Raw genomic sequence first — 23,840 nt, forward strand, 5'->3', positions numbered from 1 at the left:
TGAAACCAGCTTTACTAGTTTTTAGCTCAGATACACTGGTAACCCTGTTTTTACACAAAAGTCCAGGTGATAAATTGAGATAAATGCAAAACTGAAAACACCCGTACTTTTATAGTCAAACTTTATTTTTTCGTTGCTGGTTTATAGTACAGTAAATGGCCTCAAGAGGGCGCTTGTGAGCTTTACATCCCTCTCTTCTCCAAATCCAAATGAATGACACACGTGAAGATGCAGAATGTTAAAATAATAATATAAAAGCAAGTACAGGTTTGTGTTTAACAAAGTTTGACGTTAAAACAGAGCCATTTGGTGCTGGGGGATGAAGGGATTTTATTTCTGAGTCCCAGCTGCTGTGTTACCGCTGGCGTATAGTGCTGCACAAGAGCAACAACACATTCCCCAGCGCCTCGTGTGCCAAACCCAGAGATCAGTTTAAAATAATGAACACACTTACGCACACAATCTCTCCATCTTGGCCTTGTTTTGTCACAGGAGGGAAATTTAAGTATGTTGGCCTAACTGCTGTCAGAACAGGTCTGACTGGCTCCTCTGTTTTCATCTGTTGCCTTTAGTTTTATTGATGATGAGCTGTGATAGATTGAGCGCTAACTTCTGGTCACTTCGTACGAACTAGACAATAGAATATACAGAAACAGGTTAGTTATGCCACTTCATGAGCAAATACAACCGTACACAAAAAAGGATGTATATTTGCAGCAACAAACAAACCAAAATTCACTTTAAGTTTGAACACTATCAGTAACAGTGACACAAACAAGATGAAAAAAGTTTTACTTTATGCAAATGAGTTTAATCCTTTAAGATCGATTGTTATTGGGTGAGCGGTTTTACTTTTCTATATATGAATAAACTCTGTTTGTCGGTGTATGATTTCATGTAAAAAAAACACAAAAGAAGATATTTTGAAAAGTGTCTATGTGGTTTTGTGCCCAATGAAGGTCAATGGGGGCCAGTGTTCTTTGGTTATCAACATTCTTTAAAAGATCTACTTTTGTGTTCTGCAGAAGAAGGTTTAAAGTGACACGAGGGTGAGAAGGCATGAATGACACAAAACTTTTCTGTTTTGGCTGAACTATCCATTTATCATCTTCACATTTATATAACGCTACTTTATAGTCCAAAGGGCATTAAATATATCATAAATCGACAGTCAAACCCTTCAGCAGGTTTGCATAGACGCTCTACGAGAGCGCAGGCTGTTTCAGCGACTCCATTCTCTCTAGGTAAAGCCTTAAAAGCGGTTAAACCGATTGTTACTGTTTTGCAGAGAAAGAAAATTATGCCTTTTCCCCTTAATACCCAAGACCATTTGAAAAAGCTCTTTTCATAGAGAAGCATGTTATTATTCTACACTTATATTACTCAAATTACATACTGTTTTGTCCCTCTTGCACAAGTCAACCCAGCTGACATGCAAACGCTCTGTACTTTTTATTTAGAAATTTCATTTTGAAATGGCACGGAGAGGTGTATAATGAGCACATATTACACATTAGTGCATTAGTACATTTATTCATTTGGCAGACGCTTTTATCCAAAGCGACTTACATTGCATTGTATTACACATAAACTCTTGGCTCTAATTACATGAAGCAAGATTGAACGGCGGGCACATTGGACGGTCTATTTAAACCCCTAATGATGTCTAAACATAATAAATCCTGTAAGGACGCATCAGGATATTACAAAAAAATATCAAAGGTTATAAAAGCAATGACAGCGCTGATATTTAAGCAGTGAACTATTGCACAATAAACAGAATGGTTTTCTTATTTATTGCTTACTGTGCACAGTATGCTGTTTATTTACTTTTCTTTTCAAATAGTTTGTGAAACGCACAGTATGCAACGCACGATGTGGTTACATGACTTCTCTACAGGGAATAAGTAATTCAGTAAGTGCAATACACTTATCATCTTAATAAATCAAGTATTTAATAAATCAATACTGTAAATTTTTTTTGCTGTAGTTGTGCAGGTAGTTGCAAGTAACTTACTGTAGATTTATATTTATCTAATTTATTGTCAACAGTTTGTTCAAAGATAAGTGAACATTAAACATTAACAAGTCTTTATCTTTACAGGAAAAAAACTTTTAAATAACAGCCTCGTGCAAAGCATTCTGGGAACCATTCTCAAAGCATTCACTTTTTTTCTGTACTTTGTATGAGGCTGTTATTTATAGTTTTCTTCTGTAAGGATAGTTACAGTTAGTGTTTAATGATCATTTATCTTATATAAATGTAAATCTAAAGTAAGTTACTGGCAAACTGCTGCCGGCAACACTGTAATTTCTACAGAAATTCTTGACAGTGAAGTTACTTTTGATAAATATTTTGACAATGTCATCCACTTCATTTGTCGGACAGAAAATGGAAGATCAGGTCATTCATATGTATGTACGTTATCCTTATCTTATAATAGACACAGAGCATTTGCATATTAGCTTGCCACATACTTATACGCATACACGATATCTGTAGAAGCATGTTATTCTTAACACATCTTGTGATTTTACTATAAACTTCTGAGGCTCACACACACAAATAAAATAAAATAAAAAAGTATAAACAAAAGTCCAGCTCACCTTCCTTTGCCAGTGCGACAGCGTGGTATTCGTTTCACTTTACCACCTTCGGGATGAAGGAAGAACAAATGTAAGGGAAGAAGGTTTTGAAACGCATTCAGAATTCATAACTTACAACCAAGTTGTTATGGTTATCGGACTTGTGTTGTTTGCTATGTTAAAGGGACAGTTCACCCAAAAACGAAAACTCACGCTCAAGTTTGTTCCAAATCTGTATAAATGTCTTTGTTCTGATGAAAACAGAGAAAGATATTTGGAGGAGTGAGTGTAAACATACTGTACCTACTATGCTGGTGGCCACAGGCCCGGATTAAGAATTCAGTGACTCCTGGGCACAATACGCACAGGATTACATTGCCAAGTTACAAATTATGATCACAACCTGAAGGACAATATCAACACCTGTAAACATTCTCCGTCATATAGGATTTACAACACAACAATGCTTTTCTGGATCAGCAACAACAATATCAAGACATTTCCCAGCATACTGAAAATCACTGGCATTTGCAAGCACACACTGCCTCGCCTCTACCTATTAATTCATTTCTTTCAGATTCTTTCATAATTCACACAGAGTTCTAACTTAGTGTCACCGGTTCTATTCGGACTAGCCAGATGGAAGACGGCGCTTTTAAAGAGGAGGCTAAACACTGCAGTGACTAACTTCTGTCGCTAAGGTCTCTGTTGGTCGGCGAGTGAGGTTTACACACTGCACAGCTCTTCACTAGCTGCCTCCGTTACATAAGCCTATAGATTAAATTTACGACAATAAAGCTGTTTCATTTACAGATTTCTGTTTCTATTGTCAGTTCTGACTTAGCGCGACATCTTCTAACAAATCACCATCAAAAGCAGCAATATTGGCTATATTGTTTCACACAGCCTCTAACCATGTGCATATTTACAGACGAAATGTGTTCATGTTTATACATTCAAAACAGTCGATAACAGTGACAGGTTGTTGGAAACGCTGTTTTGTAAAAATATTACTTATATCCCAACAGTGGGCCGGCACACATTGAGCAACATAGTCTATTCGCCTAGTGTTAACATTAGCCATTAACCGGTATCTCTGCATCAGATAACAGTTTTCACATCACATAACTACAAATATACCCTTTCACGGTAATAAAGATGCCACTGTAATAATGACTGATGTGCAAAGCATGTTTAATGTCAAAAGATTCTGCATTTTGCACACATATAATTTACCTTTGTTTTAATCTGAACGTCTTCTTCGGTAGTGGAGGGCCAAGTTTAAGGCTGAATGCTGCCACACAGCGTACTGAATGAATTCATTTTAGAAACCTGAGGTCGATTCGGGGCTTTTGAAAAAACATTCGTGGCTTGAGCCCCAAAAGATCTGTTTGGTTACAACAAGCAAAATATCTTTCTCTGTGTTCACCAGAACAAAGAAATGTATACAGATTTGGAAGTCGGGGGCGAGAATAGGATGACACAATGTTTATTTGTCGTTGAACTGTCCCTTTAAAACTGTAAATGATGTAAATGATCAAGAAAATGTAAATGATCTTTAAAAAAAACTTACAACCAAGAACCAAGATCCCCATCACAAAGAGAATCGCTGCGATGCCTAAACCTACTCGCCGGAGAGAGGTGTAGTCTGAAAACATACAAATCATGTTATGCACTAAACATCATGCGAAGTAAATGAACAGAATTTTGTCTAGCACTCAAATTTTCTCCAAAAGCTTAAAGTCTCATTCGATTTAATTTCATGTTTGGGTGAAGATGTCATGTTCAATCGCACAGAACTGTATCTCCAAGCAGGAGAAGAGGCAAATTTATAAAAGCAGCTGAGATGCTGGTGACTCCCTGGGAGCTTTACTTTTAATGGTGTAATTCTCCTTTTCCTGATAATTATTGGATTCTCACTGCTTGGTTTCAATGAAAAATGCTGTTATAGCAGGACACCTTTGTATTCATCAAGATTTGTTGATATTGTTGAGTTGTTTTCATTATGGAGACAGTTGGCACTGTTGGGTGATTGCAGGTTTTTCTGCTCTTGTGGGACATTTTTGGGGGACATTTAGTCTAAAACCAGACCCACACGCACAGAACTTCAAGTAATAGAGAACATCCTGCACAACACATCCTTAACTGATGACTTTCTGGAAGAGTTTTCAGGCACTTTTAAAGTCTAAAACGCTGGGGAATTGAGAATGAAGGCATCCACAGGTCAAAGCTAATGAGGCTTTTTCCTGAACATCGGATGCCCTGTAGCTGCCCGAACAAGAGAAAGTGATTGAAACAGCATCTGTCACCAGGTCATAAGCTTTTAACTACAGCACTCGAGCGAGCGTAGTGCTCTAATTCTCAGCACTTCTCTCTTTCTTATAAACACAAGACTTTCCACAGACACCAGGGATTGTGTTTCTCAAGTCTCTCCTCTTATGCAAAGAAAATCATTTATATTTAAAAATACATAGAATAATACGTTTATTATATATTACAGTATATTGAACTAGTGATAGAAGTGCCGCTTTTCGTCCAATATATCGAAATGTAGCTATAATTTAACATATAGCAAATATATTTATCAATACTTTCTTATAAATATAGGAGTCTCTCTGTGTGGACATGTTGTCAGATACTCATATACAGTGGAAAATTAACACCTGATACAAGTTCTGTCAAATCAAATCCAAAGTGCCACATTGATTGCTTGTTAACAAATTCATCAGAATGACAAAATACGTTTGTTCAATCTACTTCAAAACAGATTTGTGGCTGTTAAATCACTGTCATTTGCGTTTTTCATTTCGAACTGCCGAACGAAATATCGTCACCTTGGAATTAAGGCTCATCATTCTGAGGCGTTTGGAGATGTTGATCCCCAAAATCTTTGCATTCTATGTAGCAAGAATGATGTGGGGAACCCGTCTCTTTCATTCTATGCATAAAAGAGACAGCTTCGAATTATAAGGTTCTATTTTCCAAAGCATGAACTAAATCCAAAATTTAAACAAACAGCTTATAATATACAGCATGTTGCATTGCAACGTGTATAAAACATTACATTAAATGCATTCTATGACATGTATTTCTTATTTTAGGATGGATAACGTTTTCTTGATCAATTTAAGTATAGAAGGCAGTAAAAAAATTCAGGAGAAGCAATTTAGCAGCAGAAGCGTACAGAATTGTGTAAGTGTATTTCAATTGTGTCTTGTTCACTTGTTGAGTTGTTTAGTACTGTGTTAAACTGGGAAATCGTTTTGTATTTACTTCCGCTCTGTCACGTGGTGAAACCTCACATCTTCACAACGTATCACTGCTAGCAACTGCCCCTTCTACTTTCCCAATAGGATTGTGGAACTGCCAATCTGCTGTGAACAAAGCTGATTTCATTACAGCTTTTGTTAAACATTCTGGTCTTTCCATTGTAGCACTTACAGAAACATGGATCAAACCAGAGGACTCTGCCACTCCCGCTGCCCTCTCCCATAACCACACTTTCTCCCACAGCCCTCGCATCACAGGAAGGGGTGGAGGCACCGGTCTACTCATCCCCAAAGACTGGAAATTCAATCAGCTAACACCCATGTGTGACAACAGCTCCTTTGAATTTCATGCTGTTACTATCACCCACCCTGTTAAAAGTCATTTTGTAGTTATATATCGTCCCCCAGGTCAGCTTGGACATTTCTTGGAGGAGCTGGATTTGCTTCTTTCATCCTTCCCTGAGGATGGTACTCCCCTGGTGGTACTAGGTGACTTAAACATCCATATTGGAAAACCACAGGCTGCTGACTTCGTTAACCTGACAGCATCATTTCTCCTCGAGCAGGTTTCTACATCAGCAACCCACAAGTCTGGAAACCATCTAGATCTGATCTTCACAAGGTCCTGCTCCACTCATCACTCTCAGGTCACCCCGCTGCACACGTCTGATCACTTCTTCGTCACCCTCGACCTCACTGCTCCGGATATCACAGATGTCTTACCGATGGTCACCTTCCGGCGCAACCTGCGGTCTCTCCCTCCCTCCTGTTTTTCCTCCGCTGTCTTCTCTGCACTCCCCCCTCTGATGAGCTCTCTCTTTTGAATACAGACAATGCCACAGACACTCTGTGTTCCACGCTTTTATCCTGCTTGGACAACCTATGCCCTCTTGCATCTGGACCAGCCCGTGCATCCCCGTCGGCTCCCTGGTTATCGGATGTACTGCGTGAGCAGCTCGCCAGCCTCCGGTCAGCTGAGAGAAAATGGCGCAAGTCAAAAGACCCTGCAGACCTCTCTCTCTACCATTCTCTTCTCTCTTCTTTCTCTGTAGATGTCACCTCTGCAAAAACAGATTACTACCACTCGAGAATCTGCAACTCTCCGGACTCTCGTACGCTCTTCAAAACCTTCTCTGCTCTCCTCTGTCCGCCTGCTCCCGCGCCTTCATCGGAGTTAACAGCTGCTGAATTTGCATCGTTCTTCGTAAAGAAAACTACTGCCATCAGCAGCCAGTTCTCTACGCCACCACCCGTCGAACCCGCCCACATCCCTGACACGTGTGTGCTCTCCACCTTTTCTCCTCTGTCTGAAGCTGATGTCTCCAAGGTCATTGTTTCCAACCACCCTACCACCTGCCCACTGGATCCCATCCCCACCCATCTCCTCCAAGCCATATCTCCAATGGTTGTGCCTGCTCTGACCCACATCATCAACTCTTCGCTCACCACTGGGACATTTCCCACAGTGTTCAAAGAGGCCTGCATCACACCGCTTCTAAAGAAACCCACCCTGGACCCTACACTGCTAGAAAACTACAGGCCTGTCTCCCTTCTTCCCTTCATCGCCAAAGCCCTGGAGCGAGTTGTGTTCAACCAGTTCTCCTCCTTTCTCATGCAAAACAACCTCCTGGACAGCAATCAGTCTGGGTTCAAGACCGGTCATTCCACAGAGACTGCACTGCTCTCAGTCAGTCATCGAAGCCCTGAGACTGGCAAAAGCATCATCCATGTCATCTGTGCTTATCCTACTGGATCTGTCTGCTGCCTTTGACACTGTCAATCATCACATCCTCCTGGCTTCTCTCAGTGCTATGGGTGTCTCTGGAATGGCGTTGCAATGGTTTGAGTCCTACCTCTCGGGTAGGTCATTCAGAGTATCCTGGAGAGATGAGGTCTCTGCGTCCCAACAGCTCAACACGGGGGTGCCACAGGGCTCAGTGCTTGGACCGCTACTCTTCTCCATTTACATGACATCCCTCGGCTCGGTCATTCAGAAGCATGGCTTCTCCTATCACTGCTATGCCGACGACACACAACTCTATTTGTCATTTCAACCGGACGATCCGACGGTTGCTGCTCGCATCGCGGAATGCCTGAGTGACATCTCGCTTTGGATTAAGGATCATCACCTGCAGCTAAACCTTGTAAAAACAGAACTGCTTGTGATCCCAGCCAACCCAAAGATTCACCACAACCTTGCCATTCAACTAGGCTCATCAACGATTACACCGTCCAGAACAGCCAGACACCTGGGAGTGGTAATCGATGATCGGCTTAACCTCACAAGTCATGTTGCCAGCACCATCCGGTCCTGTAGATTCATCCTCTACAACATTAGGAAAATTAGAAAAGTTCATAAAGTTCAAAGCCATGCTCCTGGCCTACAAGACCAACACCGAGTCTGCACCATCGTATCTCCACTCGCTAATGCAGATCTATGTTCCTGCCAGATCACTGCGGTCTGCAAAGGAACAACGACTAGTGGTACCATCCCAAAAAGGAAAAAAGTCACTCTCCCGTACCTTCTCTGGATCTGTTCCACATTGGTGGAACGATCTACCAGCTGCTACAAGATCAGCAGACTCGGTTGCCATCTTTAAAAAACGCCTGAAAACGCATCTCTTCCGTCAACACGTCGCTGATAGATTTTTCCTAATGCTCTTCCCTTTCCTTTTTTAAAAAAAAATAATAATTTACTAACCTCACTATTCTTAGCTTTTATACTGTGCTAGGCTTTAATGGACTAGTTTGATGCATTTGATGAATTTTGTTGCCTATGTTGTTACAATTGCTTCCAATGTTTCTTCATCTGTAAGTCGCTTTGGATAAAAGCGTCTGCTAAATGACTAAATGTAAATGTAAATGTACTACAAAAGAAAATACTGCTGTGTGATTCTTGTGTTGTTTAATTGGAGTCTCTGCATATTCATAGTTCAAGAAAGACATTTGTATAATTGGTGTGAGAAGCTACTAAAGACCTTTTATTGAAAGCACAATGTTAAAGACACACTTAACAGAACAATATACGGAATTTTTTTATTAAACACATTAAACTGAACTGAAATGTCCAACGCAAAATCGTGAAACTAAAGTCTCCAAATGCACAGAACAGGATGAATGCACGTGTGTCGCCTGATCCGCAAATGCATGTTTTCTGTTAGAAATGGACAAATTATGATATTTTTATACAAAAGAGATCATTTGCATTCGCAAATATATATCTGTTTGTACAAAGTGATTCATATTCATTCAGTTCCAAATTTCACAGACACGAAATGAGAGACATATTAACTTTGTATTAGCACCAAATGTACTATTGCTCTTTTATGAAATATCGCTTATTGCTCGCTGAACTCTGTGTAAGTCGCTTTGGATAAAAGCGTCTGGTAAATGACTAAATGTAAATGTATAAAAGACAAATAATGCGTAGATATCAGCTAATTTATTGATACATGTTTGTATGTGGGTCGTGTAATGCTGAAAACAGCGAAACGAAAGTATCAAAATTCAAATGCACAGGATGAATGCACGTGGGTTGCCTGATCCACAAATGCACAAGGTGTCCTTGGTGTGCGCAAAATTATAATATATTAATATTATTATATATGTAATAAAAATCTAAATAGTAAAATAACTGCTTTTGTTAATAGTTTTGAGTTTAAATTCATCCCATATATTTATTACCAATGATTACTCACTGGTGTGCGTAAGACCCGTGTACACACGTTTGATAAATACGGATATTTAAGTATTTACACAAAATTTATTCATGTAGGACAAAATATTGAACCTTTTCTACGCACTATTGATAAATGAGGCCCCTGGACTTTATTCCACAACAAGCGGGACTGGCTTTCTCTCTGCAGATAAGTATGTCTGAAATAACATGCTAATGTTAATTGTTGGTATTAATACCCCATGAATTAAATTGTGGACTATTTGACCTTTAAAGCCTAATATTGTAACATTTAATGGTCCAGTTTATGAAATTAAGCGGCATCTAGCGGTGCATGTGGATAGAAATCGCTCATTCTTTGGTATAAAAACATAACGCTTCATTATTTACGGCCTTTATATCCTCCAAAAAATTACACATTGAACAGTTAAGAAAGTTAAGTTAAAAAATTAAAAAGTACAAATCAAAGAAAGGTGATCCTGATTGGGTCTCTGGTATGCATTCAAAGTGTTGATGAAGTTTTAGATATTCATGGACCCTAAACAATGCACACCTTCCGCAAGCATTTCTTAATTGCTTTTCCAAAAGGTCTGGCAAATTACGCCTATGAATTCCAAGGTGAGAATGTGATAGTCGATGCACCAGATTTGCACATCCACAATAGGTGAGGACTTTATCAGCACAAAATTATACATCCTAGATTTCTGCATTTTCTGGAAAAAAGTGGTACTTGCCTGTGCAAAACTGATTTCTACAATGCAAGAATGTTGCCATTGCGTTGCTTTAAGCTTGCAAAAGTATTCATGGCATTGCTTTCTTACATCGACCCTCTGTTTTAGCGATAATAACAGTATTGCTTGCATTAGCAAACACCACTTACTACTAAATGATTCAACAGATACTTACCGTAATTAAATGGTTCATCCCATTTCTTCTCTGTAGAGAAAATGGCACAGTTTAGAGAGGTTTTGACATAATAAACAAGACTTACAAACAATTGTGTACACCCATAAAATATAAAGGACTCTTTTTCATATTATGTAAAGTAAGGCAATGTGTGGGAGTGTGTCGGCACATTCATGTGCATCATGAGCCTGCTGGGTTTGGCTTTTTTTAATGGATCTAATGGGATGACGATCAGAAAGCAATCTTTCCCGTCTACCTTAGATGATTTCCAACGCAAATTTCCCATGGTTGGATTAAGGCAGTGAAATGACAGTGTGTGGCTGTTATGAATATATGGATTTGAGATACTGCCAGTGCGAATATTTTACACAATCGACAAGGCTATTGTGCCCATTTTAAATCAACGCGGATAATCTTGACTGATGCGGATAACCTCAGAATGGCTTAATATCAATAACACGACTGATGTTTCAGTCAAATATAGCAAGCGGGTGAACAGAACAGTAGAAGAGAATGAGCAAACGGTCTTTACCCCACGCACTGAAGTTGGTTTTGGAAATTGTGGATGTGTTGGTCTTCATGGTCACTGCAAGGAGAACATAAAAACAAGACTTAATCTAATGTGGACATTCTTTTCTCCAATTCAATAATGAATAAAAGGAAGCTTTTGAATGAGGTTTTTCTCAGTGTCCGTAATGCAGGGCGACAGTAGAGACGTCGGACCCTGAGCTTGAAAAGCAGACAGCGTGGCCCCTTATCACAATCTTATGGATTCGTCCATAATTACTTCTAATTCAATTCAAGCAGCACTCTTTTTTTGTCCCGGCCTGTCTTTCAAATTCAATTTTGGCATATTTCAATGGTGCGCCTCTCTCAGGATATATGGTCGGTTGATTCTTCATAAAGCATCGCCACGACAGTGCTGCTCAATCCCACAGAAACGCAGCATTATCTTTAAGCCCCGCAGCATGGAAAGACCATCCAACATTTTCTAATTACCTGCTAATTAGTTTCCAAGTTATGTGTGCCCTTGATATGAATTGCGCAAGTGAAGTGGAAGCCTCTTAGCTATTCATGCCATCCTCTGCACCGTCACCCTCCTCCCAATCCCATTCCCGGCATCCTCGCTTGTTCGAGTGGAAGGTTCTAAAGTTAAAATCCTTTTGCTTGTATTTGGGAAGTCAGCATTACATTTGGCGGTTTACCTTATCTTATTACACAGCCGTGGAAAAAAATAAGAGACCATTTCAGAATTATTTTCAGTTTTTCTAAATGTATTATTTATAGGTATGCGTTTAGGTAAAGTGATCATTTTTGTATCATACTGTGAACTACTACCAATATTTCTTTCAATTTTCAAGTAAAAATATTGCTTCTAACATTAGTTTACAGAAAATGAAACTGGAGGAACGGGTCTAAATAACAAAAAAGATGCTCTGTATTTTTTCACACCTCAAAAAAAAGAGTTCATATTCACTTTAAGCAGCACAACCGTAATATTTGTACATGTATTTAGGAAAAGTAAAAAAAAAAATGTATGTGATGAGTTTTCAAGTGTCTAGTCATCTGTCAGTCTTTCACACTGCTGTAGGATGATTTTATATCTTTCCTGAGGTTTGATTTATTTAAAATGCCACAGACACACTGTGGAAGACCACAATACATAAAGGCTGGTTAAATGAAAATTTGGAACGGTCTCCTTTCAATTGAAGTCGCTTATTGCTGTAAATGATAAAAGATTTTAAGGTACTCAAATTTATTACATTATTTTGCACAGATTTCCAGAAGTTGACTTCCTAAACATTGAACACAATGTTCTTTACAGTATGATTTTATGTGGAAAACTTCATGTAAAATTAATGTAGTTCATACAAAAAGACTGAGAGCTGGGTTTTCATAGACAAGCTAAGTCACTGAAATTAGCTTCCAAAATACATGTATAGTCAACTACAGACTTCACATTCATTGCTTCTATGTTTTCTCACCGAAACAACCCCAACTTGGAAATTCAAAGAACATGTCACTCACATTTGTGATTTTTCTGTGTGAACTTAAACAAAACTTTACTGTAGAGCTAGTGCCAGTAGGAGCAGGAAATATATCAAAGCTTACTTTGTGTTCTTGTACTGACTGTACTGACTGTAGACGTCTCATTTGTGGTCACTGTAGAGGTCACGGTGGAGTTGGTGAAGATATTTCCGTCTGTCGCAGGTGTGGTCTGACTCTTTTTCTCATCGGTGACGGTGCCTGTCGTCATCTCTGTGGCGGTTGTGTAAACTGAGGGAAGGGAACAAACGTGTTTTTAATGGACTTAAAAGGGAAGCTGTTAAGCCAAAATAATAAGTATTTAAAAGAATCGCCAACCATTTCCTGTGCGTCCAGGTGTGTTGGAAACAGGCGCAAGTGTTTCAGTGGCATATCCTTCATAGACAAAACAAAGATTTTTCATTTAAAGGTGTTTTTTAAGTCACAAATGATATTTTTGGTTAGACATAAATAAAACAACAGTCACATCATTGTTTGGTTTCTATTTGTTTGCACAGCCTTACAAAGCAACCAAAGGCATACATCGGGGGCAGTGCTATTTGTTTGTCTGACCATTGGCAGATGACTGCAGTTTACGAAAAAGTCATTATTTTTACATTTCTGTTTTCTTTTCATCTAATGCTGCAATAACAGTTTAAAACGGTTATAATAAAACCATGCTACTGCAACAAAATGTGTGATAAACAAATGACCCAATTCTGATGTGTGGGAATGTAATAAAGAGGGCCAGTTCCACCTATAAAGCTGCCATTGGTCTGATCTTGAAAGAAGTGCTTGAAAATGTTGAACCAAACGATATATCTTTATAGACACCATTAGGACTCATACGCGTTTGAAGAACACGTTCTGCACATTGTTCGCGCTCAACAGAATACACAGTGGCCAGCAAATGAATGCAAATGAATTCTGACTGTGGCATAATAACAGTGTGGTGATGTAGAGTGCAGTGGTTTGTAATGAAGGCCGGACTCGCATACACCCTGCCAGAGAACAAGGACTAATTGTGCTATAGCGGAGATGGGTAGCCACAATTTGGGCGCGTTTTCTGGCTACACGTGGCTTTCCAATGAATCTCTTCACAAGACGAATGGCCACATGGGATTAAGCAATTCTCTCGGCAAATGATGTGATTATTGCAGAACGGCTATAATCAATCTTTTATTGCAAATATTCCTCTGGAACAATTCTACATATTAGACCCGCTGGTCATTCGTGGCTTTGGGTAATGTGGCATTTTATCAAAAGTAGAACTGATCAGATTAGACTGACAAATGTTTGTAGTGTATGCAGTATGTGTATAAAATAATAAAAAAATGGTGTGTGTGAGAGAGAGAGAGAGAGAGAGAGAATTTTTGGTGTGAATGGTGTGTTTTGAGAGAGAATCAGAATGGCAAGCCAATTACTCACCTTTGAGGTAAAGAAATAGTAAAAATGTCACCTCTCGTAACAGAATCTGAACAAAAAAGGAAAGATAGCAGCTATTAGAAAACCACAAACAGGTTGTACATAAAAAGTGTGTCTTTATATATAAATCGCTTTATAAAACTGTAAGGTTGTCTTCAGGCCCAAGTGCAAAAAGGAAAAACTGCTCTTATGTCGAACAAAGCGTTGCTCTGAATTACCAATAAGGTATCTGACATATCTGACATTTTCGTATTTTATTCTGTTCTTTTCTATTCCTTCTTGCTATCATTCTGCAAAGTGCATGTCAATAACAGCAGTTTCAAAATTGAGATCTGCTTTTTCAGTAAATAAATGACCATACGACAGCATGATTTGAGAAGTTTCCAGAGAGCATCTTGTGTGCTGTATTGTAAATAAGGAAATCTAACTTTTCCAGCATAGACGTCAACACAAAATGGCATTTAATTAGTTATGCATCGAATACTCAATGTTTTGTATTAAAACATCAAATTCAAAATGACAAAACATTGTGTCTAAGGCTACACTTCAGGTCAACTTGAAGTTGGGAACTTTAAGGACTGCAACTTTAAGGACTGCATGTTTTATGGTTTTGTCACGGTCTGCCCGTAAACATTCAGCCGATGTAATGACAGCTTATGAGATAAAAGGTCTCGACATTTCTCAGGGTTATCATTAACCAATCAATTTGAGACATGGTTGAAATTTGGGCCTTTTGATCCATAAAGGCCAACAATAGAAGACTGTCAATGCCTGTGTGCGGAGGACGGTGATGTTGGTTACCTAGTAACAGAGTCTGCACCTAACACAAACACTAGATTAGGACACATCATCATCACATTAGTCACCATTTTCCCCATTGGTGTAATGAAACAACCAAAATCCCAGAATTCTATAGGTGTGGAGACGGTGCGTCATGCATCCATTTTTTGAAGGGTGCACAACACAGAGAAACAAATACATACATTTAAAGCAATATTATAGAGAATATCTTTTCAGCATATTCAAAACATCGCACAAATCATTGAGAGAATTAAATTACAACATTGTTATATGAATCTTGTTCCCTGTAAAAAAAAGATGTACATTTTTAAGGTAAATGCATCAGTCTGGTGTATCTTGTATGCAATTTTGTGCTACAATAGTAAAAAATGTCATTGTTTGCATACAAATGAACATAAAGCACAAAAGTGAAAGCAAATAAAAATTAAGCAAAGTGGCTGCCCTATGTTCAACTGCCTTTAATACAGATTTATTATCCTTCCACAAAAATATTTAATTTAATATAATACATAATATAATAATTGAAGTGCATCTATTTCTTAAACAGCCCGTATTGGCTAATCGAGAGGACCTGGAAGATTCCCGATGGGCCGGTCTGTTTTTTGGCCGCGAGGGCCGGTGTTGTTATGCCACTGCAGGGGCGGACTGGCCATCTGGCAAACCGGGCCGAAACGCAAACACATGGGCCGAAACGCAAATGCGGACAGATGGATTAGAAACACGAATCGGAATGACAGCACCCAACAACAATCTTAGCACCCTGAAATTGAACTGTAACATAAAAGTTGTTCCCTTTTAACGATACCTGTATGTCAGCTGGCAATAGGTGTGTTCGACAGCGCAGACAACACCAACGTATCGCAAGAGCCATTTGAAAGCATATGGAGCAGTCTGTTCTCACAGTAGTTTCTGACATACACGGATCATCGGTCTGGACAGATAAGTCAAACACCCAGTTCATGGGTCCAGTTCTCGCACCCGGCGGGTCTAAATGAAAGTGGGTGACAAATGGTTTGCCTAAATGATGGTGCATACCAGCATAGAACAAGTCTGAAAGTCTTGTTGTGGGGACTGAGAGGTTTCCGTGAGCCGAGCTCCGGACTCTGTGCTCTAAAGGAGACGAGGTTGCAGCTCATAACTGAAAAAGTGTCTTACTATGGAAAGTCCTACTGATTAATAGATGCCCAACTCGTCATTTGGAGGTTGCATGCAAAACTGACTGTTAAAAAACTCTTTGAATGGGCTTGACCCCTCTGTGTGGAGAACAGATTGCTGTAGCCTTGGCCAAAGCTCAGAGGTTTTAATACAAACCAATCATACCAGAGTCACAGGGCAAACCGCACAGGCAAAACATCATTTATCAAGAACTGCTGCTGCGGCTCAACATGTAGCTTTTTCGACACAAAAACTGTGAGATTTCTGACACGGGAGCTGAAGGTCAGAAATAGAGAACTACGGCTGGTAGTTCTGCGGGATCTGTGAGTATAAAGGTCACATGTACTTCCTACAGACTGATGTCCACCACAATAATATCTCTACACTCACAATTCAATGCTGTACCCCTGTAACAGAAATTCAGTTTTTTTTCTGTGCATCACAGAGTACCCGTTACAGACCTTGTTTTTGTGTAAATGTAATGTTTAGTAAAAATGCATCTGACTCGATTAGGTTAACAATCGACCGTTCAAAGACATTTAATGGAAATTTCAAAGCTCTAGGCTAAACGTCTTGAGAATGAAAACAAAAAGCTTTACAATTATCCCCTGTCCTATCTCCAGCAAAGTCAAGCATTTCAGTGCACATTGAAACTGTAAGTTTCACACGCTCAATTTATCTCACATTACTTCTGTTAAGTGTGAACTTCTGCCACGTGTTATGACGTCTAAAGTCGTAGAGAGTTTAAAGGTCAGATCTACCCTATCTTTCCTTTCTCGACTTTATGACAACATACTGAAAGCAGAGAAGCATATTTGAATGCTTCAGCCCGTTCATTACTTCATGTTCGCAGCAGCTTTCAAACGAATATTTGTCTGACTTTACAGGACAAGTTGTACTGCTAACTATTACAGTAATATTACCTTATAAGTACTTTATAACCTTTTGCTAACGTTGCATTATTTCTATCACAACCAAGCACACATATTTATTATTCTGACAATGTCGAAATGCATTAAACTATTTTAAATGACGTGTTATTTTTGTAATGCATAATATAATTTCTTTTTTTTACTGTGAAATATGTTACAATGAATACAGCTACCTTTCCTGACATTTACACATCCAAAATGGTTATTTTAAGAATAGTATTTTTTCTTTAATTCTACAATTTTCTTCAGCAGCCTCCAAGACCTTTCCCATTAGAAGTAGCAGCTTTGATCTATGTGAGGCCAAGCATGTATTGAACTTTGGGTTGCGTGCTTAATTCTTTTTAGCAGGTGAGTGAGTGTGTTTACCTGTTTCTACAGACAGATTCTCCTCTGGGTGTTAGATGATCGATGGATCAGATAAATGTGAAGTCTGGTCCACTTTGACCTCACATGATTGAAGCACGTGTGCCTTTAGCTGTGCATATTGTTCCCTCCATTTTACCTCAATGTCTGTATTGCGATCTTAAACAGGCATCAAAATGTAATTTAAATATATATTGTTTAATTTCACTCACCTTAGTGTTCATATTGAACTTGTATATCACATCCAATCGGAGTTGAACACAGGGTTGCATATGCCAGTGCCGGAGAGAAAATGGAAGATGTGTAGACGGTTACCCACACCCTTTTTTTAACTTCCTCTATCATCATTCAGCACTTCCTCTCTCTCTCTCTCTCTCTCTCTCTCTCTCTCTCTCTTTCTCTCTGTCGTTCTCGCTGGTGCACAGGCCCCTGACTCTGCTCATATCTGCCGATCCTTGTTCATGCCAGTCTCATCACCCATTGTCTACAGTTCAAACTGTGTTAATGCCTCCCTCGCTCTCTGTCACATTGCGTGTGTGTATCTGCACTGTAGATCTTTGTGTATATCCACTCCAAAGGCCCTGAATTCATAATGATGTCTATATTTCTGTATGAAGCAACTTAAGTGTATGATGAAATGTATAAAGTAAATGTTGATTGTGAGCGATTCTTTTATCAGATTGAGATACAGCTTGTTGGTCAATTTCAATGTTGTGCTACCAAAAGAAAATGTTTAGGTTTTGGTTTTATAGAGACTTGAAGAGGTGATCTTATTTTAGAAAACCCTAACAACCACCCAGCAGTTCCCTAGCAACCATTAACAAACTACACTGAAAACAACTTACTTGTTCTGTGTCATGTTTTGCACACAGTTTTTCAGTTTATAGTTTTGCCAGAGCAAGCACAGCTCAAAACTGAGTTTTGGTTTTTTATTTATTTTAGATTCAAATGAAATAATTACCAATATATGATGTTAGTGTAGATGTATAAAAATGATGTTTGAAGCACATCCTTGATAACTTAAAAATCATGAAATTACGCAACACAGTTATAAAATATATGAGTCCATATATGGAAATGTGACTTTTATTGCACAATTTAAAACTTATTTATTTATCTCATTATATATCTCAGAAGTAAACAAAGGTACGATTACTGGAAATCAGCAAAATTACTCAAAGTCTACTTTTGAGCTGGATAGTTTTGAGCTTGTTCTCCTTTCTCACCGATGATATTACTAACAACGTGGCCAACGTTTCATTTCTTTGAAAACCAAAGGAAGGAAATCCTACGACCACAACATAAACGTGGTAACCAAATAAGATCACATTGTTCCAGATGTTGTCGTGACAGCACTGTCCTCCTAAGAAATTACAAATCTGAAACGTTCTCTTCAACGTAGCCTTATTAAAATAAACGTAATGAATATATGTAGGTTTTGAAGCCTTTCCACACTCTGAAATGCTTCTCAAGACAAAACAAATGAATCCTCAGCTGTTCCTCAGCTTTTCCTCTTTAACAATTCTTCTGAGAACCCCGAGGTTGAGCACAGTGAACTTTACCCGGCTGGTATAAATAGACCATTGCTTTGTTCTTTTGAACACCTACATTCGGCTACAATAAACAATACAAGATTTCCATAAATCAACAAAGGAGCAATAGTGCTCATTTAATGGAAACTGACTGGTGGGTTTGTTTGACCACCTCGCTCCTGTCACATTTCTCCTACTCCCCTGACTACATAATGCTCTCCACATACTTATTTCTCCTCTACTGGCTTTTTATCTGACACATATATCTAGTTTTATCTGAAACATATATCTAGTTTTTTTGTGCGTTGCTAATGTGTTCAAATTGGTTGCTGTGTCTGAAACCGCTCCCTCGCTCACCCCTTTACCATTCCCTATATAGCGGATGATATTTGAGTCCACTATATGGGGAAGAAGTGAATGAAAATGAGTGAATGATATCGGATGCTGATGTAATGTAATTCTGTATCTGATAGTACTGCCGTGGACATTCGACATAACAGTTATCTTTCACCTGTGTGGCTTTCATGGATTGCTTAATGGACACCTCATGTGTCACGTTTTTGTATTCGTTTTCAATAAAGAGAACAAAACAACTGTTTGCCAGATTTATTTACTTTAACATTTATTAAGTTTAATACAATTATTTAATATGTTGAAAATACAGCACCGCCGTCTTTAACATTCAACTAATCTGTTTATTCTCAAAAACACGAAAAGAACTGTCAACAAGAATAAACACAAGTGCATTCGTGGCAATAACGGTCACTCTCCTCCAGCTGAATCAGGCGATCATCGCATGTTGTATCATGGGAAATAGTGAGTGATAAAAAATTAAGAGACCACTCCGAATTTGCCTTTAATCTGAAGTTCTACATACATTACATCCATTTCAGTGCAGTGTCTGTTGAATTTCCACCAACAGCAATGCGAAACACTGAGAGAATGTTAAGACACATAAAAACTGTGCATAAAGACAGGATAATTCCATCAGATATTCATTTATCATAATGTATCAAATGTTATCATAGTGTTCAAATTCAATTATTAACTAATAATATGTAATATATATGTCATATTCAAAACTGTTTCATAATACGTCAAATTAAAAACTATTAATTCATTGAAAATAAATACGAACTTGCATAATTAAAAATAATCATAATATTTAACATTAGAGTAAATGTAATATATGTTTTTATATTTGACATGCTTAATGTTTTTTAAATATTGTTATTTAAATATTATGTTTGCACGGTTTTCATTTTCTGCAAATAAATGCAAATGAAAAATAATAATTTTTATTTAGAATTTGAGACTAAAGTTATTAGCAATATTTTTTCAGAGCTGTATACGGCTTGATTTTTCCATTAGTTTGTTTTATATTGTTTAATAAAACCACAAAGTGGAAATCCTGAATCCGTTGAGATGGAAAAGTATTAGCACACCTCTTGCCAACAAGTCACATGTCCTATTTTTCAATTCAATACAATAACGAATTAAAATGTAAGGTTAGAAGTTTTGGCCACGTCCATAATGATACCTTTTAGGATATTGAGATTGACTGAAATCATACATCATGTTGTTCCACTAACCTTAACAAAGACACCCTTAAAAAGTGTTACTTCCCAAAAGCCGTTTATAAACTGAAGCAGAATAGATCAAGACTGGCCCTGTCAGTCCAGCATTTCCTCGAGAATGAAGAGAACAAAGTTTTAACAAGACCGTTTATGGAGCAGCACTTATCCTTGAGAGCCTGTCCCTACAGATGACAGAAAAAGTGCCAATTACAGACCAAAACAACTGAAACAGTGTATGTGTCAGTTTCCTTAACTGGGCAGGACAGATCCGTCATTATGAAATAAAAAATAACAAGCTAAAGAACAGACAGTAAACAAACATAAAGATATATAGACTACACATTTTGTGTGTGTGTGAAGGTCTAGAAAATGTGTAGATGAAGCACATTGATAAGTCAAGCTTCGTATACATTTCGTATATCTAAATCCTATTTGTTATTTCAAAGGAAAATGGACTGGACATAAAATACAAAACAACAACAAAAAAACATGAAAAACCGGAAAAAACTTTCATTAGGACATTTGTCAACACAGAAATGTAAAATTCATTCACAAGGTCTTTAAGGATGTCGGATGGCTGTTTCACTCATTTTAGTTTGTTTGTAAACTCCCAGAGGATGCATCATGGTGACAGAAGTATTAAATTGCTGTCAGTAGTCTTTAACATAATTGATATCACACAGTCGAGACTTTTCACATAAATATCATAATTAGCAAACAACATTACTAATGTGTGCACGCAAGACTCAGAACTACCATCATGGAAAGAGTGGAAAGGAAAAACACCTCTCCAGACGGCATTGTGATTACAACAATTTGGATGGAGCATGTGCTTGGGTTATTGTTTTTCTGGCAATTACCTGATTGAAGTCTTCTGAGGTCCTGTGCGAAGACTGTCTGCAAATCTATGAGGTGGGTAGACATCATGAGGTAAAGTTATTGCATATTAGTGTTTTCTTTCCTTAAAGGAACAGTTTTCCAAACACGAAAACTCGCCGATAATTTACTCACCCTTTTCTTAAGTCAAATACAAATGAAGATTGAAAATCTATCATTTCATGTCCGTGTATACAGTAGGTCCCTGTTTAAGCTCCAGAAAGCACATACATCATCGAAATGATAGCTGTGTGTGTGTGTGTGTGTGTGTGTGTGTGTGTGTGTGTGTGTGTGTGTGTGTGTGTGAGAAAACAATCAATATTTTGAAAAAAATGAATCTAAAACAAACTCACATTCAAATGTGACATGTAGATAACTTCAAATGTTTTTGATACCTCAGATTGTTTGGTTTGGTAGAGGTTTTTTCTCATGCATTTTCTTTGTGGTGAGATACGTCTTTATCCAACGAAATGGGTTAAAACAATTATGTTAACAATACAGCACAAACTTCAATTATGAAATAAGAAAACATAGACCCAGACAAGGTTTACTGTCATGTTTCTCCAAGTAAGAAAGGAAACAAAATGCGATGTCAACATGTGTCAAAAGAGTAAACGTAGGAACAAATACCAGGTGGTGAGCTCTGTTCATTTCTGCCATTAAGTAGCCACCCACCCTAGCAACCACACAGCGGCATGCCCTAGCAACCACTTATATTCTGTACAATGTGCAAATTGTGTTCTTTAAATCATTATGAAATACACGCAATACGTGTACGAGAAAAACGATGGCATGCTAAATTGCTAAAAGTCACAGCTAATCGTATATTCTGCATTGTACGCTCACACAGTCCCGATTTGCGAGAAAAGGATCCTGGGTAATGTTTCAGAATAACCGTATTTGCAGACTTTTATCATCAGTAATTATGGAATAAATTGTGTTTGCTCACTGTATAGACCAACTCCTCAATGGTCTGATTGCTAATGCACTGCATTGTATGTCATTTTCCAGCAGTAAATGAGCAAAAACCAGGAAGCAAAACACACTGCAGCTGTCGCGTAATGGGAGATAGACCGCCAGCCAAATTCAATCAAAATTCTTATTACCTTACTTCATGTTGCCTTATTATTCATGCAATTTTAAAATCTGCCATGTGAAAAGCAATTTCGATAGAAAAAGTTCAGCATGCAAATTCCATTAGGAAACATTGCCAGTTTGCACTGCGGTTGAAGCGCTTATGAACTGCTGGCAAACAGTAAAAGGTTGTTTCCCAAGCAACCGGTTTCTGGCAGGTACAGAACAAGAGTTACGGGCCGGATGTGAGTTGTGACAAGCGTAACAGAGTTAGACGTGCAACTAACCCCCTACATTGGAAAATCAAACCCAATCTGATGCAAAGAAAGAATATTAAAGCAACATACAATGCAGCGTAGACAGAACAGTTTATTTCATTCCAGAAGCTCGTTTATTCATTAGATTCTCCAGCGTTTCTCTCCCTGATAAATGCGCTGAGATTTTGATTAATGGCAATTCATCTTTTATATACACAAAAAATAGATGAATATGTCCTCAGCAGACAAAAGTCATTTTTCACTTTTCGTAGTTTGAAAAAGAAATCGCTGAGGTAAGCGTGCTGTCGGCCTTTTACTGCGGTGACATAATCTATATGCGGCCACAGCTGCAGCTACAGTAAACTTACTGGAGTTTATTAGTGTGCTCAAACCAGAATTACCAGTCAAACGTCTGGACAAATGCACTCCTTCTTTATTTGTGCTGTTGGGGAAATAGTCAAGTCAACAAAACTATAAGATGACACAAATAGAATGTAGTTAATGAAATAATTTAATCAAAACTATTCAGATTTGATCTTCGTAAAGCCATGCATCATTTGGCTGTATTACAGCTTTGCACACACTTTTCTCAAACAACTTCATCAGGCGCATGATGGGATGCTTTTTAAATATTGTGAAAGTTGTAGTTCACCCAAAATGGTATTCCCTTCATTCACTCCACCTGATGTCATTCCAAACCTGTATGACTCATCAGCAGAACGCAAACTAAGATAAGCTGTATTTTGAAGAATGTTGGTAGCCAAACAACATTGGCTCCCATTGATTTCCATTACATGGACAGGTAAACGATGGAAGCTCTCCTGTGGCTCAGTGGTTGAAGCATGGCGCTAGCAACGCCAAGGTCGTGGGTTTGATCTCAGGGGATTGCACATAGTCAGATACAAATGTATAATACAAAGCATCTGCCAAACGCAATAATGCAAATGAAAGAGTCATACAAGTTTTGATTGATGAGAGTGAATACATTATTAATTTATTTTTGTCTAAGGTTATTTGTATTTTCATATGTTGATCCACACAAAGCCAAAAAAACTATATATATATATATATATATATATATATATATATATATAAATAAATAATGGTCTTCTTCAAAGCAAAGTGATGTTGTTAGGTAAAAATAATGAAGTGCGTCTGCACTCTAATCTATAAAAAGCTTTGGCACTTCCATAGACAACAGGGATATTCAGGCTGAATTTGATAGAATTTACCCTACAGCAAAACGGTATATTACCATTCTGGGCAGATGATGATGATCCAAATGAAAGAAAAGACAGGTGTTTTGACAGTGTACATTTCCACTGGCGTGAGAATACACGTGTTGATTGAGTTTGTTTGTGTAAGTGTGTGTGTAGGGTGTTTGTG

The 23,840-nt window shown here is 38.2% G+C and overlaps 1 protein-coding gene across 1 annotated transcript; it reads right to left on the reverse strand.

The window, feature by feature from the left end:
- Positions 1-104: 104 nt before the first annotated feature.
- fxyd5 (FXYD domain containing ion transport regulator 5) lies at positions 105-17,676 on the reverse strand. Its single transcript, XM_079480929.1, has 9 exons — positions 17,351-17,676; positions 13,891-13,936; positions 12,802-12,858; positions 12,550-12,714; positions 10,970-11,023; positions 10,438-10,467; positions 4,160-4,234; positions 2,608-2,653; positions 105-630 (listed from the first exon to the last, which is right to left on the reverse strand). The coding sequence occupies exons 1-9, from the start codon at positions 17,408-17,410 to the stop codon at positions 606-608; spliced, it is 558 nt and encodes a 185-aa protein (XP_079337055.1). The 5' UTR covers positions 17,411-17,676; the 3' UTR covers positions 105-605.
- Between the last annotated feature and the right edge of the window lie 6,164 nt (positions 17,677-23,840).

This window comes from Barbatula barbatula (assembly GCF_947034865.1).
Source record: "Barbatula barbatula genome assembly, chromosome: 19".
In the NCBI taxonomy this organism is placed as follows: Eukaryota; Metazoa; Chordata; class Actinopteri; order Cypriniformes; family Nemacheilidae; genus Barbatula; species Barbatula barbatula.